This window comes from Caloenas nicobarica, chromosome 11, assembly GCF_036013445.1.
Source record: "Caloenas nicobarica isolate bCalNic1 chromosome 11, bCalNic1.hap1, whole genome shotgun sequence".
Taxonomy (NCBI): Eukaryota; Metazoa; Chordata; class Aves; order Columbiformes; family Columbidae; genus Caloenas; species Caloenas nicobarica.
In genome coordinates this window covers 19,072,659-19,092,610 of record NC_088255.1, presented here as the reverse complement: position 1 = coordinate 19,092,610, position 19,952 = coordinate 19,072,659, and the positions used below count along the sequence as shown (strand labels likewise).

The window sequence follows — 19,952 nt, the reverse complement described above, 5'->3', positions numbered from 1 at the left end:
AAAACCCTAACAATCCTGCAATGAACAGTCACTGAAGCCACATGGTACAATTTGTTTTCTAATACATTTCTCACAGCCTACATTTTGTTAGGAAAGAAAAACAATGTAGCATTCCATTATGCATGGGTATTAAACCGTAATGAATTACTACTAAATTATTTGTACCTCTAAGGTAATTTTCAAATATTTTAATTGCTGTTCAGGTCCTCTGTAGTGCTGATTCATGATCCATACTCTACTATTGCTACAGAAAACGCTTTGCATTTTTCATACTTCCCTGCCTGGGGCTGGGGATAAAAGAATTGGACAAGAATAAAAATCCAACAAGCTGGAACAACTACTCTTCACAACCCACAAACTGATTCAAGGGCTGCTTAGAACACAGAAGAGTATCTCAAACACAAGCAGTGTTAACAAAAAAACCACACGACAGGAACAGGAGCTTCAATGAATGTAAAAAGTATTTGCTTTTTAATATGCACTTAAGTCACAGTATCTGTTTTGAGACCATTATACCAGATAACATTTTCATTGTGTTCTCAAAGTATTTTGCAAGAGCCTGTCTATACACTTAAGGAGCAGGTACTAACTAAAGGAACCCAAAAACTGGTTTCAGAGCAAAAAAATAAACCCAGTGACCAACATTCATTCCATTCATCTTTATCGAAGGTTGTACAACACACCGTTTTTAAAATGAAAAAGCCATGACAATAAGTAAATGAAATCAAAGGAGATAAACATTTCAACATCTTCTGGCAGTTCTCACCTTACCCCAAAAGTAAAATGCAACCATAAACTAAAAAAAAATTTGAATTTTACGAATTATAGATTTAGGCCATTTTCAATGTCCTGTATCACTCTGACAAAAAATCTTTAAGGAAATCATTTAATGCAATTTCTATTAATAGAACAGAATACATTTTAAAAAGCAGCTATTGATCAGAACCTACTGAAATGAAGACAGATCTGGTGTGCTAGTGGAATTTAAGTTGAAAGCTTTTTAAAGACATTATTCAAGTCAAAACTCCAGGAGAACTTGAGGTTAAAAAACAGTTGTTAAAGTATTAACTGTGTCTGATAGCAGGTTACACAATACACACACATACTCTGCAGTATTTATTTGCAAGGCTGTAGCACTGAGATTTCTCCCTCAGCAATAATTTACTATAATACAGTGTATAGAACAGTGGTGAAACATTTCTTGACGATTCAAAAGACAGACATACTGCAAAAGTCCAGGTCTCTGAAAATGAGAAATGGAGACAACAGCCTCCTTGCATCTTCACTAGCTAGAGCCTTTCTCTTCAGCAGCAGAAGCCTCCATAGGAGTAGCTTCCAAATCTTTGCTTGACTTCTCTTTTTCATCATTTTCATCCTCTTGAGGGTAAAGATCTGGGTATTTTTGCATGCATTCCTGCATGGCACGGAATTGGTCCACACAGTCTGATCCCTTGATTTCTTCTGTGCTATAGTGGAAACAAGAAAAGGCTGACTTGAATTGTTCCCCACAGGGACCACTAGCCATTCCACCCAGACATGGGCAATTCCAATTGATATCTCCATTGGGCAAGATCAATCCTGAAGAAACGAGAGAAAAGAAAAGTTAAGTGCTCCTTCAAAAAATTTATTTCATTCAGCAAAAGCTGCTAGGTTGCAGGTGTAAGCTGAAGTACTAAGAATGTCATATTAGTTCTGTAGCTTCAAGGGTACTGAACACCTTTCTCTTCTTGGCCAGTCTGTTTCTGTCACTGATCTGAATGATCCTTCACTGGGCAGAAGTGCAATTAGTTCTGTATCTGTGCCTGAATTAAGTCTTGCTCCCTGGACTACAGACCACTGAGAATATTCTAAGGAAACTGCAAAAGCAGATCAAAGTCAGTCCACGTGTCAGAAGAAAAGAAGGACTTCCGAGACACGGAAATGGATGGCTGGTGACAGAGTCATTATTGCCAAGGATGACAAAGCAGAAAGATGTTGATCATATAGTGTAGAAAAAATATGGCTTGATTTGTAAACTATATTTTGAAGTCCTTTATTCCTCCTCACTAACACCAACTAGTCATTTTAAATGGTCATTTTTCTAAGACATCAAAAAGAAAAAATACATGAATTTTGAAATGTTCCTGAAGACATCACAGCAATAAAATTACTTGTAAAATAATTCTCTTAAAAATAAATTGTTCCCTTTAGAACCAGATCTGCCTTGTAAACCTGCAAATTTTAACAATAAGAGTTATCCCATAAACAATTCGATCTTGTATGAGCATTGCATTGATTTGCACATATTTGATCACTAAAATAGCATCAGTTTGGGATATATTATGCACAGAAATCATGCTTAAAAAACCCGAGATGAATAATGCAAGCATTTCCTAACTGATAATTACAGCAGAATGCACACTTCAATGAGTCAGCGCATCAGCTAGCTTAGAACACAATTAAAACAGAAACAGATTTAATCCATCACTCTCCCTGAATTGCAAGTCTGCAATAGACGGGATTACTATTTTTAATTAAAAATGAATTGAAACTTCTTTCAAATGCAGCCTGAACCTCACTATCCAGTGGGTCATAATCTACTTGAGCCTGGGCTTGGGGAAGAAAAAACAATCCTGTTTACATCATAGCAGATCAAGGCTTGCATTAGCAATTAACTGCTGACATCACACAACCTAATCTCTCTTATCTCACAGATGGAGGCAGATCCACTTGCACTTATGTCCACACTTGTCTTTGTACTTGCTGTAATGAAGTCATCCGATGGTTCTGAGAAAAGTTTCTTCCCTGTTGTATGACAAACATTCCAACAACAAATTCTTCTGCCAATGATTCACAATGTAAGGTGACAGACACATAGGAAGAACAATTGAAAGGGGCATCATCAGTCATAAAACCAGTCCTGTACATCTGATCATTCATCAAGTTCTTTCTTAAAAGAATTAGGGTTTTTGCTTCATCAATCCTCTGGGGAAACCACTTGAAAACTGTCTCTAAAATAACACAAGAGGAACAAGCCTGGAGAAACAGAGAAAGGAGAGGACAGCAACCATCTGTGTTTGAGGTGCAATTCCCTAAGTTTTACAGCAGGAACGCTATTTCAAAACTGCTGCAAATGAATTCTTAATTTGTTTCCATAAGCCACAGCTGTTAAAAGGCACATACAGTGAACTCAGATATGCTGCAATATGAAATGCTAACTTGAACCTACCCTGCTTTGTCTGCCTTCCCATTTCATTACTTCATTTCTATGTTTTTGACTCAAAGCGAGCCATTAACATTTTGCCTACCAAAATCTCATAACTGATAAAACTAAGTTAAAAAAAAAATCTAATAACTGATAGAAATAATAATTAAAAAAAATACTATACAACTTCATTTTCTCCCAAGTGAAAAAAGCACAAGTTTTTCTGAGTGATCTACTGACTAAAGTAGACTGCTCAAAGACTAATGTCTGTTAATGCCTGAAGCAAAATAAGAACTATCCAAAAATACCAAACTACATGTTCATCTTAAGTATGAAAAAGCCCCTAGGGAAAAAAAAAAAAAAAAAAGAACAACCCAAAACCTCAAATAAGAGTTCCGGCTGTATTAGAAAACAATATAGATTATAGTATATCTATATAATTATTTCCCAGATATGACTGTTCTGTGTATAGCACAGCAGAAAAGAAAAGTCATTATAGTTAATTATGCCACAGAAGTTGAACATTGGAAACAAAGTCTTCTATTCAAAGTAGGACTGAAATTAGAAAAGTCCGCATGTTACTTTATGTACAGCAAAGCCCTTTCCAATTTTCTTTTAAATAAAAACCACACCAGCCAGGGCTTCTGCACTTCAACATATTCCAAAACATTTTGCCCATTATGTCTTTCTTGCCCAGAAATTTCACTCTCATTAGATGCAGTTGCATTCTGTGGTAGGTCAACTGTTTCTCTTTTGTGATCTGATGCATTGTAGCCTGAGATTGTGCAAGTGAAACATTTTCAGAGCAGTACCTTACTGCATTCTAAGAAAAAAAACCAAAAAACAAAACCAAAACACCAGAAAAATTAACCCCCAATCAACACAGAACAATATGGTTCAAATTAAACTACATACCATATCAGTCAAGAAAGTGACCCTGTGTGCTCCAGCTGTGAACTGTGCTTAAATACTGCCCTCTAAAGGTCACAGAGTCACCTGCATAACTTTCACTTTCAAAATGTCAAAAAGGGTGAAGCATTTACTTCTATCTCAGCTGAGCTGAAAGCAGTGAGACCACTTCACACAAAAAGGCTAAAGTAGAAAGTATAAAGTAGAAAGTATAAAGGCAATTAGAAAAAAAAAATAACCCAAATTCACAGACGTTCATGACAATTTCTCAACATAGGGCAAAATTTATTTAATCATCACGACAGGAAGATTATTTCATTTACGCACTAGGAATAAACTAAAATATGCTCTGTGCAGTCAGAACGTTACGAGTCTTGATCTCAGAAATATTCTGCTCTCTTAAAGGTTAGATACGCTTCATACAAGAATTGTAATCTTCATTGAAAATTTAGCTTACGTATTTTCAAGGCAAGATGGTTATAATTGAAAACTGAGTAATTTGAACTTGCCTGTCACATGCCATTGAAAGATATTACTACCAGTTATTGATTATGTTGCTACTAGTATAGTACAGGATTGGTCAGATATAATTTATGTTAAAATGCATATTCAGAGATCACCAAATTAAGCAATTTCTGCTGCATGCAGGCAGGTGAATAACTCACATCAATGACAGTGGTATGTAACTCACTTCAGCTTCTGTGAAAATTGCAATTTGTCATTTAAAACAGAAAAAAAACCCCATAAATTCCACTGGTCAAGCTCTAACTTTATTAATAACAGAAAGGAAGGAAAAGGTTTTTCTGGATATCTCTGGCTACTAACCAAAACTATAAGCCATCAACTGATGTATTTGAACAGACCACTTTGAAAGATCATTGAAAGTGTAGAAAAAAAAAACCCAAACCACTGTAAGGAAAGCATGTCCTTTGTGATGTCTTAATTTAGAAGATAAATCTGCTGAGAGTTTGGGTGTTTATCTACGGAATAACCAGTTGCCCTCAGTCTTTAAAAATGAATGAATAATTTGTTCCTACTTCATACAAGGTTTGTTTTTTGTTGTACTTGTTTAAGATTGTTAGAATGTGATCTACGTAATGTAACACTCCTCACTTCAGTTCTTCTACTTACTACTGACCTTGTTCTTCATAAGGGTCATCAGGGTCATCTGCAACCAGCTCAGCACTGCTGGGCATCTCATGGTCCTCCTTGGTCGCAAATATAATTCTGTCTTTTCCTACCATACAGGAGACAACAAGCAAAAGTTCAGAGAAAGCCAAGACGCAAGTCATTTATAAACCTGCTGAACACCACAAGGTAACGAGATACTCAGTATGACGCATTAATGTTAACAGTGAATGAGTTCTGTTGTACTTATCAATCACCTTCAATCAGAACAGTTGTTGGTTCAGAGGAGCACGTACACGACTGAAATTCTATTCTTCTAAAGTTCCTATTTTCACAGCAACATACTGTACTAGCTGCAGATCACAGTGCAGTTCATTGAACTGCGAAGTTAAAAAAACTGTTTCTAAACAAGCTCAAAGTACTCCATTACCAGGACTAACCCAGACCAAGGAGTTAGACAAAAAAAAAAAAAAGGCAGAGTGAAAGAAAAGTTATACTAAGTTACAGGAAAGTGTTCAATAGGATACTTTTTAATAATAGTACTCTCCATTAAAGACTGGTGTAATATTTTACAGCAATTATCTGAATGAAATACTGAAGAGGACCTTAACAGTGTAGAACCAACTATGTTGAAAGGTACTGTGAACATTACCAAAGACAGAAAAACAACTCAGCGTATCTTGATTTAATAAAGTTCTGTGGCCAGGTTAGGGGAAGCTTGTCTGGAAACCCGAGTAGTTTTCTGACAATTTTGTAAAACTATGAAGAACACTGAGGCACACACAGCAGAAAAGAACAGCTGGCTGAAACTCTTCTGAAAACACAACTGAGTATTAATTGAGTGGAAAAAAAAAAAAAAGGTGAGTTGCCCAAGAACTTCCTTTCATTCTCCAAATTCAAAAAGGCCACTACAGTGACTCGGCTTATTGGAAATTAGTATCTTCTTGCCCCTTAATGTGAGCTCAACTAGCAGATGTCCAGCAATTCCCTTTACTTTGCTCAGTAACCAATATGCATTTAAACATGTCTGAGAAAACAGATAAAACAAAGCCCTTTTTAAAAGGTAAGCAGTCTCCCGTCAACTCTGCATAGCACTCCAACAAACTTTACAATGTAGACTGCCCAAACATTTTATAGAATATATATAGAAATATTTCAACTCCAACCTGTGTCACTGTAATTTTGCAGGATGCCATAAGACAGCTTACAGATCTTGCAAAGATCCAAGATGTTGTTAAAATAAATAAACTAAAACCATGAAGGTCCATAGGTCATAACCACCTCACCACAGTTTACAATCGTCAGTGTGCCAAAGTTTTTAATTTCCAAGTGGCATTTAGAACTATAGTATGGCTTTTTTCCAGTTTGAAACTCTACTTTTAGTCACTACATTAATTAAAGGGGGGGGGAATAGGTCTCCTAGGATATGAAGTGATTAAGCCTCGTAAATACAACCCGTATAATACCTTGCATAGATACAGAAACATAACGTTCCTACCCTACTCGCCTTGTCCATCTACCGTGTTTGCCTCAAAAAGGTTAAAAAACCAAAACAAAACAAAACAAAAAACAAACCACAAACCACACCTCTGGCCACTTAAACTAAATTGGCAGAAACTTAACCCCTGCGGGAGGATCCCGCCCCGATACCTCAGCCGCCCCGCGGCGGAGCCGGGCGGGCCGAGCTCCGCGCCCCGCGGCGCGCACACGCGCGCTCCGGCCATTTCGCGGGGATGTTTCAACGCCCTGCAGGGCGGCACCTCCTCACCTCATCTCACCCCGCCCGGCCCGGGGGCACCCGGGGGCACCCGCGGGCCCCTCAACGCCTTCTCCCGCCTCATAGCCCCAACCGCCCCGCCGCCTTCCCGCCTCCCGTGAGGAGAAAGGTCGGAGGCAGGAGTCGAGGCAGTCCCTCCCGCCGCCACACGCAGCCCGCGGCCTCGTCTCCCCTCAGGCTGCGCCTTCCCCTCAGGGGCTGAGGTGAGCGGGCAGCCGCCCCACATCGCCCCCCCTCCCACAACCGCCTCAGGGAGAGCACGCCCGGCCTGTCCCCGCGGCGTGACATTGGGGGAACACCCGTGCGCACCTTCCTGCCTGCAGTAGGACATGGCGGAGCCGTACGGTGCCTCGCGGCGCGCGCGCAGACTGACCGCCGCCGCCCCCTCCGCTCCTCCTCTACCGCCGCCGCAGCACCGGGCAGCGGCGCGCTGCTCCACGCGGTGACCTCCCGCCTCCGGAAGCACCTTCCCTGCCCGCCGGCGGCCGCTGACGCGCCTCCTGCCGATGGCGGCCCCAGGGCCGGCGCGGGGGAGGGAGCGACCGGCCCCGTCAGGCGCCCGACTACAACTCCCAGCATGCCCCGCGCCCGGCCATCCCCGGGAGGAACTACGTGTCCCGGCATGCATTGCGCGGCGGCGGGCGCGCCGGGTGAGCCCTGAGGAGGAGGAGGGCGCGGCTGCGGGTTCGCGGTTCTTGCGGTGGCTCCTGCGGGCTCTCCGGGGTGGGACCCGGTACGGGCAAGAGGCTCAAGATGTCGAGGAATGTAAGTGCGGCTTGGGCTGGTCCTGGCGTTAGTCCGCGGTGCGTGTGGCGGGTCCCTGGGTCGGCCCGTTCCCGCTCCCCGAGGCGAGGGGCCCTGCGCGGCGGGGCCGCTGTCCCAGCCCGCCTCACGTCCCGAGGCGTTCACGAGAGAAGCCTCAACCCTCTGTCTTGGCTACGTGTGCTGATCTGAAGTTACTTCGTGGTTATTCCCCCCAGCCAGCGTACACACAGATAAACCCGGGGGTTTCGTGCTGTACTGTGGCACTGGCCGGGACAGCAAGACCAATTTTTAAGCTGCCTCTTCTTGTTGCTCTAGATGCAATTATTTTAAAGTATGCAGGCACTTACCATGGGGGAGGTAAAATGGAACTTGTTATTTATAGCTATGTTTTAGTTGGTCTGGAATTCAGGAGTATTACTCAATTTGTCAGGGGCTGGATACGGGGTGTGGGTGCCAAATAGGGAACCTAGAGACAGACTGAAAAAAGCTTGAAGGAACATGTTGAACAACTGTCTTTGCAATTGTTTTTTCCATTAGGCTTGAGTTCTATTTATTGACTGTGTTACCAGTATCAAAAGTGTAATGGGGCATTTAATAAGGGTAGGAAAGTTTTGGTCCAAGGCAAGAGGTGCTACCCTGTAAAGCAGCAGTATTAACAAAGCTAAAAGACATATTTTGAAACAGAATGCCTTTCCCTGTAACCCCAATATTGCCTTTTTGGGTTTATCTCCAACAGTTCTCTGACACAGGCAGCAGAAAAGAACATGTCAAAATCACAAGTGAGGCCAAACCGGGGTTCCTGGAGAGGCTCAGCGAGACTTCTGGAGGCATGTTGATAGGACTTGTGACATTTCTTCTGTCTTTCTACGTTCTTTTTACCAATGAAGTAAGTGAAATACTGTCAGTGTTTACGCACAGCTTTAAAATGTCGCAGCTGAGGTGACATTCAACTAGTTTTGCATTTATAGGCTTACTAAAATGGTCACGTGAAATATTTATTACTCCACACATAAGAAATGAATGCTATGTTTGGAGAACCTGGTCCTTATACTTGGGATATAACAGAGAGTAAAATCATTGGACCTCAGACAGTCTTTTTGTAGAGCTGAGTGTGGTAGAGACAGTGGCAGCATGTGATGAGAGATAAGATCCAAAACCTGTGAGCTGGTGCAGAACCAGGCTGTAGTATTATTGAAAGGGGGTTGCATGAGCCAGCCATGTTCCAGTCTTCTCTCTTTTCTTGGGATAACATAATGTCCTCGTTTCTAGTGTTGTTATAACTGTGTTAAAGGAATTCATGCTCTGTGTCGCAAAATTGAGGGTGTTAATTATTCTCAGTGTTATCTTATGTCTCGGTTTGAGACTGAAAAAAGAATTAGAGTAAGCAGGGAATCCTAACACCCTACTGTTGCAAACATACACACTTTTGGCAATTTTGGAGTGGGAGAGTAGAATTCTGTGAATTTTCACTTAAGACTTCCTTTTGTACCTCTAAAGAGGAAAAGTAACTACTCCAAATTTCAGTGACTTTGCAGGAAAAAGCACACTGTAACATGATGGTAAGGTAAGGAAAACTTCTGCCAAGTAGTCACATGGGTCTGTGGAAAAAGGACCATAATTGGCATAATTTTTGCAGTTATTCGTGGACGATGAACAACGTAAAAGGTGAAGAGCAATAACTCCGGACCCTTGTAGGAATAATCTATGTGTGTTTGAGGAGCTTAGTCAATGTGAATGATCCTGCTGCATGGGTAAGAAGTATTGCCCCAAACTGTGTCAGACACGGAGAACAAGAGTGGAGAAGAGTGTTTCGAGAATATGCCTTGAGGCTGAGTATACAAGCATTCCTTGTGGTCTTCAGATCACGTGTCTGTTAACTTTTTTCACAAAATACTTCAGTGCCATTTATTCTCCACAACTTGATTTTGCTTTTCTTGATTGCAGGGACGAGCTTTAAGGACAGCCAAGTCTCTCGATGAGGGACTTTCTCTTGTGATCCCTCTTGATAACATCCACAGCGTGTCTCAGCAGAACGAAGGGAGATTGGTGCACTTAGCTGGCGCTTTGAGTACATCTAAGGTAAATAAAATAATATCTTAAAAATTTATTTCAGGCTTGGAGGGAAGGAAATAAAAGTATTTGCCAATTAAAATTGTGTTTGATATCCAGGGAGAAGACATGTAGCTTCTCTCCTTCCCTGCAAGTATTGCCGACTACCACTCAAAATTTGGTTCTTGGCCTAGAATCGGGGAGATGCTTTACAGCTTTGAGCTCCCTACTCCTAAGCAACGTGCTACCTCTACCTGTATTTACCTTCCCACTGCCTTTGGTGGATAATTTCAATCCCGTTTGTACAGGGAACCTGTTGTGTATTCATGATACTGTAAAGTCTTTAGGCTCTTGGAGTACAGAGGCTCTGCAAGTTGTGACTTTTCAGTAGTGATGATATTTTCCATGGTCAGTTGGCATTGCAGAAGGTTACATGGCAGCTTCCAGCAAAATAAAATCTCCCCCTGGTTTAAACACTTAAACCTGTGTGCCATTAGCCAGCATTTTTGATTTTATTCTTCACTATGGCAGTAATTTTTGATGATGATTCTTTAGGTCAGACTTACCAGTGATATAAGGAGATGCTCTTTTTTGTCTTTTGTAACATTTATTCTATATTCAGCTGTGTGTAATGTAGAATTAACTATGTACAGCGAGGTATGTAAGTGGGTTTAATAATAAAGTACAGTGTTTGAGTTTGTGAGGTATAGCATTTATCCTGACTTGTATTTTCTTTAATTTTTAAATAGCCTTTGTTTGATCCCAGCTATGGCGTCTCCATCCAGGCTGTCAAACTTAAGCGTAACGTGGAAATGTACCAATGGGTAGAATATGAAGAGTCCACGTAAGTGAAAGAAATCTTTAAAAGTTGTTTATAAAGCTGTTGTATTAACAGGATCCATCACATTTTCTTTTCTCACCCCCCAAAAGATCTAACAAATCTTTATGGCAGGGGAATTCTAGAGCTCTTGGGATTTTTTTAGAGAGTGGCTTGAATTTCCTTGGAGTCATCAGGTCTTGTAGGTGGTCAATGCTGCAGAATTTGCATCTGATAAGATCTGGGTAACATCCGAGGCCTTTCATAAAATGTTTCCACTCCCTCTGATCTAGTCAACACCTCCTTGTTGGCAACCTGGGAATAAAAGGGTTGTGGCTGTTTAGCATTTGTGTGTAATTTTCTCCTTGTACAGAGAATCCATGTCTTCAGAATAGGTAGTTCAGAGAAGAGTTAGTTTACTGGTAAAGATAAGTTTGTGTTGCCACTGAGCTGTCTGTGCATTTCATGTGTGAAGTATATTTTTGCCCTGAGCAGGGGTGTGTGTGTGCACTGTTTTAGTTCTCATCCCCCCGGCTTTTCTTTGCAGGGAACATGAAGAGAATGGTGAGATTAAGAAAGAGACAAAGTATTCATACAGTAAGTTGATCAACAGAAAGTCCCTTTTATGCATGAAACTTTGGACTTTTATGTGTGTGTGCTTTGATTTTTGTTGTACACCCTGTATTTTCTTGTTCAGAAACATAGGAATGTGAAGAAATAAGCAAAAATTCTGTTTCCTAAACAAATGGCAGGACCTCCCTTTCTTGAGGTAACGGAGGTGAAAGGTTGTGTGCTGTTAGCAAGCAGCTCCTACAGAAAGTCTTGTCTTGGAACTCCTGGAGGTTCAGAGCAGCATCCAGGAACAGGATGCTCTGGAGATTGAACCCATAAGGTCCTCAGTGACAGGAGATGGGAGTGTGTTGAAAGTTGTACCTGAGATTACTTTTAAGAAGTAAAATAATTGGGCATATGTTGGACATGAGCAGAAGAGAATAGATGGGCAAGAGCAGTGTAGCTCCAGCCTGTCTGACAGCATCTTGAGAGCCTGTTTAGGTGTCGTTACCAGCTAATGAAAATCGTCAGCACCTTCTGATGTGCACTGTGGCTTTTGCCAATTGCTTTTTTGGCAGGAGCAGAACTGCAAGCATTATTCTGATCTACCCAGTGGCAGAAAAATACTCTGAGTCATCAGGTATCTGGAGATTGGTCTCTGAGCCTCAGTTTATCTCTGATTAAAGCACGTGGCTGTGTAATGTGGGTGTGCAGCAGTTTCTGGGTGTGATCCTAGGAACAGCCCAGCTCAGTGAAGCATGGGGCCCTGGAGCACGGAGATACATAAGGAGCAAAGCTGGTGGTTGTGAGCTGTGGAGAACAGTCCTACACTGGCAAGGAACAAAAAGAAACGCCATTTAAAAAAAAAGCTGCCGTCTCAAGATTGATGGATTCTGTCCAGTAAAAGTCTGTGTGTTACTAGATGTGGTGGGTTAATTTTGGCCCAGGGCCCACAGAGCCGCCTGCCTACTCCCCGCCTCAGCGGGACTGTGCAAGAGACTGAAAAGAACAAGAACAGGAGAGCTCGTGTGTTGAAATAAAGATAAGGAGATCGCTTACCAGTTTTACCATTGTGGGCAAAACAGACTCAATTTGGGGAAAATTAACTTAGTTTATCGTCAATTAAAATAAATATTTAATTACTGATTCAGGTGTTGGGTAAACACATTGTCTCTCACCCTTGCCCAGGCTCAACTTCACTCCAGACTCCTCTCCCCTTGGCCCCCCACCTTGTTGTTGCCACATACATACTTTTATGTAAACATTATTACTGCAAGTGTAACTTAGAACTGATTCATTGATTTAAAGGTGTATTCAATAACTAAGATCTGAGTAGCAATTTTTCCTGTTTTCTCCACAACCTTCATATAATTTTCTTTAGATACCGAATGGAAATCAGAAGTTGTGAACAGCAGAAACTTTGATCGAGAAATTGGACACAAAAACCCAAGGTAATTTACCACCAAGCGCAGTCCCTCTGGATTCTTTCACTGTCTCTGATTAAAGATGAAAGCTAAATGACTAATTTTCATGACACAGTGAAGCAGTTGGAAACTGTTGGTCTTTTGGTAGCAGGGAGAACTAACGCACAGAGAGATCAGAGAGTGATTCAAAGCTGCCTGGTGGAACCAGTATTAAGCTATCCATTAGTAATTATTGGGATATTATTTTATTACCTCTGGACCATGTGGTCCCCACATAGGAGAATTTGAATTGGTTTCTTTCTGACTTTTATTGTCTGTTGGTGCAGTCAATTACTAATTCTTTCCTCTATTACAAGTACAGGGTTAGAATAACAGGCATCTCATGAGCTCGTCACGCCACTTGCATGCTGCGTTTTCTGAGGTAGCATGCATGAGCTCACAGGCTTGTTTGTGGCGATTGCCCATATATAATTTGTTTCATGTATCTCATTTGCAGCATTTTAGTTACACTATGATGTGCCACTTTTAATGCTAAGTTTTAGCTTGTTTATCATTCTCACAGCACTTGTTTGGTTCCTTAGGATGCAGGATGCCATCTGGCAAAAAACATCATGTGTAAGCGAAAAATACAGCTGGAGAGATAGTAGGACGAGGATTCTAACAAAACCAAACTTAGCGAAATATCCAGAACTTTGTTTTGGTTGTGTTGCCTTATCCAAATACACTGTCCTTTATTTGGAAGTACTTCAGGAGAAAAAGCAAAGATCTGTGTGTTTTTGATTGTAAGTCCCCACTAGCAGACTTGTATAGATAAGAGATAACATCAGAAAGGCTGCTCAGATAACATGCCTGCTTTCTCTCTGCCCCCCATGCACGGTTCTTTGTTAATGAACATTCTCCAAGCGTTCTCCAGTAAATGCAAATCTCCATTTGAGAGTAAGAAACATTTTGGATTTAATGCTATTGCAGTACATCGTTTTAAAAGTGCTGCAGCTAAAAACATTTCATCTGGGTGACTGGTACAAACCAAGGAGGCTGAGCAGAACTGTGGTGGATCCTTGTGTGAGAGAGCACGGTGTATGCAGACATGCTGACTTTAGAATTCATGCCTTGCATTAATGGGACTATTTTAAGTGTGTCTTCTTCCATCCGCCCATCGATCTTTTTATGTAACTGAGACATTTGTGAAAATAAAATTTGTTGTCTCCTGCCAAGGAGCTTCTAGTAGTACTGCTTATGAGAATGAAGTCAAATCTGTTAGTAAAGGATTCCCGAGTCTGGAATTTAATTAACTTGGCCATGATGTGACGGTACCTTTATATGGAGAAGGTCTATGATCTAGGTTTTTTAATTTAGCAGGTAAGATGTAGAAGTTGACAGTGGAAGATAAATACGTTCAAGCTAGAAAAAAAGTGCATTTATGAGTGTAGATAAATGTTGCAGGAATTCTTCTAGGAATGTGATTAATTCATTGCCACTCAAGAGGTCTATATCGCCACTACACAGCTTCCTAAGAGCTGCACTCCACGTCGGCCCATTATAGGCTCAGTACTGAAAAAAACTAGTGAAATCCTATAATATGAATGGAAGGTCAGGCCAGGGGCTGAGACAGTTGTATCTTGTCTTAACTTATTTTAACGGCTCCAGCGCTATGAAGTCTGAACACAGTTTCTTGATGGATTTGTTTTCATATCCTGACAGCCATTTAGCTCTTGGAGTTTCTACTGATGTTTGACATAATACCTTTTATGTGCTGTGTATTACCTACTGCAGACCAAGAGTTTGATGATAAATCTGGAACTAATTGGGCGCTCTCTCTGTTCCTCAGTGCCATGGCTGTGGAGTCTTTCACTGCTGTTTCTCCTAATGTCCAGGTTGGCAGCTTTGTTCTTTCTAAGGGTAAGGATTGCTCTGTGCTACCTTTGTGTCCACTGTTGCATCAGCGGTGGATTTGGGTTCTTTCTGCGATGACGGTCATTTCAAAGCATAATCAGGAATCCAGCCAGCAAATTGGCTGTTCAAAGTTAGACACCAGACCTGAGCTTATTTCTTTATTCTTCTTAGGTCTTGTGGATAAAATTGATGACTTCAAGCAGTTGAGCTTGTCAAACCTTGAGGATCCACATGCTGACGTTACCCGAGGAGGAGATTACTTTTACCACAGTGAGAACCCCAGGCGCCCAGAAGTAAGATGAGAAAGATAAACCGAAGTAGTGATTACTATTATGTGAAAAAGAAAGTGGGGACATGTCCCGTTTCTATTTAAATACATAGAAATCGGAGTGCTTCTCTCGCAGGAAGCCTCTGATCCTGCTGCTTTGTCTTCTGTTTTCTTGAGCCTGCCATGCTTTTAAATGGAAAGGCATGGGATGGTGCTGGGAGGTGGGTTCTGCCTCTGCCTTGCTGTGCTGAACAGAGTGCAGTGAAATAGCTGCTTGTCAGCTTGTGCTACCTGCCTTCCCCTGCCAAACGATGAAATGACAAGGGATGGACGTAGGATCTCATTGGTGTTAATGTGCTCCTGCACCTAAATCAGAGGGAATAGTGCAAAACAGCATTTGAGCTACCTTTTTTCAGCTATCAACTGGGCCTGGAAAAAGTACAGCTTGGGAATCATTCTAGGTATCCTCTGGCTTGACATAAGTGTTCAGAAAAAGTGTTGATAGACAAAGGGTTCCCATGCAGAGTTGTCTTTCCTGTGATTCTTTGTAAAGAAATCTTTCTTGACTTCCAATATTCTCTTGTTTGTAGGTAGGAGACCTTCGTGTCTCGTTCTTCTATGCAGGTCTGAGTGGAGATGACCCACATTTGGGCTCTGCGGATAAGGTGAGTCTTCAGCTCTTTCTGTGTTTCTCAAACTTTGTTCCCAACTCAGTGACCAGTAAATCTTTTTCCCTTTCTTCCAAGGTGACTGTGATTGCTCGCCAGCGAGGTGATCAACTGGTTCCGTATCACACCAAGTCTGGAGATGTCCTGCAGATCCTGTACCCCGGGGATCTCTCCGCGGAGGTGAGATCCCACACTGCACTGGTGAAGGGTTGGAACTGGAGATGGTAGTGCCAAAGCAGCAGGGGGTTGAGCGCTCGTTCTCCTTCAGACCTACTCTAGAGGAGGAAAAGTGAACATTGGCTTTTCTCTCTCCTTTTTCTAGGATAACACGTTATAGCCTTTGTTTGCCTTCCAGGTTTCTGTACATTCTTTGTGTTGCAGCAGAATGTGCTTCACCCACTAGCAGCAGATTATTTGGCTATAGTTATTCCTCATGGGTTTTTTAATTTTAAAAAGGAACTGTGGCTTAAGTAGCTATATATATTTTTATTTTTTTTAAATCCCCTTGTGTTGCTGCTGAACATTCTTTACTTAAAAAAGCTGTTTCTGTGCCTTCTCGTTTTGCTCTTATTTGCTCTTTGGTAGCTTCCCACTTAGACATGCAAGCATGTGATTTTTGAAAAGGTTGTGTGTAAAATAGTAAACATCAGGCTTTAATTAAACAAACCGTAGGAGCTATCCTCTCTTCAGCTGCTAATAACAGGAGTTTGGGCTTGTTCGAAATGTTTATTGCTGTTCTGGCTGAGAAAGAACCTTCAGGCAGAGCATTATGCTCCAATAAATCCTGTGTGCTCCAGCAATTTGGTGATTCATTTACTCCTTTTAGTAGGTTTGTTTCCATTAATGATTGTTTTGTGCCCTGCTGCGAAAATCCAACATGTGAAGAGCTTACAGGAGCTCCTAGAAGCATTTTAAAAGGCTTTTGTTTTGAGTTGAAAGAGAGTAGCAGTAGAATCAGCTCTCTGCTGGGAGCTCTGAATCTTTATTAGACAGAATTTTAGTTTTTTTGGAAATTAACTCACTACAAGTGAATAATTTGTAGGGTACCTATATGTGTGACTGACTACTTGTACATACCTTTTCCCATTAAGTTCTTTATTATGTTACATTTTATAAAGCCAGAGGGGCACAGAACCAGTTTTGGAAAAAAACCTTACTCAGAATTCTTGCAAATAGATGCTTTGCCCGATGCAATATACATATACCTTTTATTTTTTCTTCCCTGTGTGCTACTTACATTCTTTCATCTACTTTCCCTTCAGTCATCAGTGGATGTTGTTGCCTTTTCTCTCTTCCTCCAAAGACAGTAAAGTCAGATCATTCCTCCTTGTAACTTTTACTTATTAGTGTCTTATTTTCCAGTTGTGTTGAATGATGTATCCGTTTGCAGCAAAACCTGTGCGCTTTCTGCCTGTGGTTCTAGTGTGTTGAACGGTGTTTGTTTAGCTGTCCTAATTTAGAAAAATGCTGGTTTTCTTTGTGCTGCACTTTGAAATCTATTGTAGTATGCAGCAATATTGTGCAAAAAGACCCTGCAGAATGAGCTGTAGTGTATCTTCTGTGAGAGAATTCGTACTCCTAAAATGCTGTTGGCTCTGATTTGCTCGTAATACACTGAGATCAAGAGGATGTCAAAAGAAATTGAGAAACAGACTGCACATAACGGTGTTTGCTTGCAGGAAGTGTTTCAGAAAGAGCACGAGAGTAACACCATGAAGACTTGGGCGCTCCGTGCCGCAGGCTGGCTGGCGATGTTTGTGGGCATCAGCCTAATGACCCGGATCTTTTACACTTTGGGTAAGTTTTTTACGGCAAGGTAAAACAGCTTAGAGATAGGACCTCTCTAGGGATTATAATACTCTCTTGCTCACATATGCAATTAATTAATTTGGCAGTCAGGAGGAATCTGGTTTGAACTCAGATTGGTTTTGATCTGAAAGTCACTGTAGGCAATTGCAGGTAAACAGGATCCCAGAACCAGGTGGTGGTTTTGTGAATGTTAAAAAAAAAAAGGCAAATATCTGTTGCCAGTCCCAGAAGATCCCAGCCCAGTGCTCACCAAAATCAGAAGCCAAAGCACACGCTGGGCTGGTTCTTTCAAGTCTAACTCAAGTTGCTGCATTCCAGTTACTTTCTACACCCGTACACAGGTGGTCCCCCCAACAGGTTGTAATTAGTAGTCATGTAGTAATGTGTATTTGTGTCTAGTTATTCTACACTACTGTGAACACCCAACAAAAAAGGGCTTTGTTTATCCTTTTAGCTTAGAAAAATGTTGGAATAAAAACTTAGATAAAAGCAGGACAGTGCCTCCAACTTGTATAAACTTCAAACATCAAAGCTATCATTTGCTTTGTAGCGGTGCGCTTGCTTTTATTTTCTTATTTACTTATTCACATACATGCTACTGCAAGATCTATTGTTGCCAGAAATAAATTTCTATGCTAGCATGTTGTATCAGGTGCCCTAGGCTGGTTCCACAGCTGCAAGGTGACCAGTCTGCTCTGCCTCTCAAGCCTCGGACAAGACTTCAGGCTTCATTTTGGATCCTTCCTGTCTGAAGAGATGAGGAGCCTGGTGTCTTAGAGGTTCAGCTGTTGCTTAATTATCAAATGCCTTGAGGATGCTCTGCTGAAAAGCTTTATCCAGTGCTTTCGATAAATAATTTGAGTCTGTCTTTTGGTTTGCAATAGTTAGTGTGCAAATCCTAGGCATGAATAAGACTTTTAAACTATCATCTTGTCAACTGCTTTATCCCTTGTTTAATTCTTTCTGCAGTGGACTGGTTTCCTGTGGTGAGAGATCTGGTGAACATCGGATTAAAAGCGTTTGCCTTCTGCGTGGCCAGTTCGCTGTCACTCCTGACCATCTCGGTCGGCTGGCTCTTCCACCGCCCGCTCTGGGCTTTGCTCATCGGGCTGCTCTCTGTGCTTCCAATTGTGGTTGCAAAATCTCGTGTTCCACCAAAGAAGCAGCAGTGAGAAGGAGGCAGTCGGGTTTTGCACCAAATCCTGGTTAGAAACTTTTCAAGCACATTTCTCTCCTGGTTACTGCAGCGTGTACAGCATATCACAGCAGCGTGTACCCAGAGCTGGGGAGGGGGCTTGAATGCAGTTTTCGATACAGGTTATCCGTGAAAAATCAGACTACAGGATGCTTTTCATAGGGTGTCGGTGACATTGACTTAGGGAAAAAAGCATTTTGGAGTGTCTGTATTGATTGTAAGTCAGTGAATGAGCGGATTTGTACTTTTTACCACTTACTTACTCCCTTTGCTTTGAGCACTGGCAAGTCCTTGCTGGCAGTTGGGGCACCTCGTGTCTTATAAAGTGCCATCGCGTGGGCCGTGAGTTCATCTCCTTAGGAAATCCACGCGTGTTCCTGACAAACTCTTCCGCTGCTGCCTTTTCGTAACGCTACTTTGGCTGATGCGTCTGGAAGCGTACGTGTTCAAAGGACAAATGCCAATTAGTCGAATTTCACACAACAGTAATGTCAAGTGTATGCTTTTGGACTGAGGATTTTCAAAGTGACTTGAAATAATGAGTGGCTGGGTTAGCAGGGCTCTGAGGCAGGGCGGATTTGTCAGAAAGCATTGGTTTTTCTCCAGCTTTTTAAAAGTCTTTGAAGTTGTTTTTGGTTAAGCATCTGAAATGTTAGCATGGACTACACCATTGCATAACTATTTCAGACATTTAACCTCGAATTACACTTATTTAAGGGGGTACTCAAAGGTCACTAACCTTTAAAAATAAAACCTGCTGCCTTGAAACAAAATTAGCTTTTCTAATTGAATGTATATTCTTTGAAATATTTTTTTGCTGTGTATACTGTTTGTTTCTTCAATTTCACTTAGTAAGACGATGAACATACTCCATGAAAATGAAATTATGAAAACATTTTTGCCTGATATTTCATAGACTGTAGTAGCTACATTTTGAGTTTTGTATCACGTCAGAGGAATGCCGCCTGGTAGCGCTGCGACGGCTTGTGTTGACGTATTTCTGCTGTAACCAGTACTTGGCATTACAGACTGTCTTGTTCTGGTTTTAAGTTCCTCCCCATCTTGCTAGAGTCTTCCAGATGTGCCCTCCCTACACTACAGTGGTTTTGTTTTCTGTAAGTTTACACAATTCAGTACAAAAATCATGTCTTCATTTATGAAATCCGGTTGTGACTGTCAGGAGAAATGTGTTCCCCGCACCAAAGGAACTTAACTTGAACATACATCGAAGCAAATGTTTGTTACAAACTGCACCAAAGTAGAGACCTGAGTTGTAAGTGTTTTGAGAAGTAGTACGGTCTTCCTGCTGCCACCCAACACCAGCTTTTACACCTTGGATTAAGAACTGCACTGGAGAGACCAGCGCTGCTGCCTCACCAGGGGTGCAGGACACCAATCAGCTTTACCATGTTAGAGATGAAGGTACAATTTTCTACGGAAGTGCTGAGCTTTTGTATATTTCATAAAATACAGTTTTCAAAAGGTTGGTCTGTTGGCTTTTTTATTATATTTAA

General features: G+C 41.5%; 2 protein-coding genes across 2 annotated transcripts; one reads left to right on the top strand and one right to left on the bottom strand.

The window, feature by feature from the left end:
- Window positions 1-448: 448 nt before the first annotated feature.
- On the bottom strand, window positions 449-7,516 carry CHCHD4 (coiled-coil-helix-coiled-coil-helix domain containing 4). The gene is made up of 3 exons (XM_065642572.1): window positions 7,308-7,516; window positions 5,232-5,330; window positions 449-1,578 (listed from the first exon to the last, which is right to left on the bottom strand). Exons 1-3 carry the CDS (start codon window positions 7,327-7,329, stop codon window positions 1,286-1,288), a joined length of 414 nt encoding a protein of 137 aa, XP_065498644.1. The 5' UTR covers window positions 7,330-7,516; the 3' UTR covers window positions 449-1,285.
- Window positions 7,517-7,639: 123 nt separating this feature from the next.
- Window positions 7,640-19,920, top strand: TMEM43 (transmembrane protein 43). Its single transcript, XM_065642416.1, has 12 exons — window positions 7,640-7,763; window positions 8,500-8,649; window positions 9,708-9,842; window positions 10,562-10,656; window positions 11,177-11,226; window positions 12,563-12,632; window positions 14,434-14,504; window positions 14,670-14,791; window positions 15,357-15,431; window positions 15,513-15,614; window positions 17,114-17,231; window positions 18,213-19,920. The coding sequence occupies exons 1-12, from the start codon at window positions 7,752-7,754 to the stop codon at window positions 18,413-18,415; spliced, it is 1,203 nt and encodes a 400-aa protein (XP_065498488.1). The 5' UTR covers window positions 7,640-7,751; the 3' UTR covers window positions 18,416-19,920.
- Window positions 19,921-19,952: the final 32 nt, after the last annotated feature.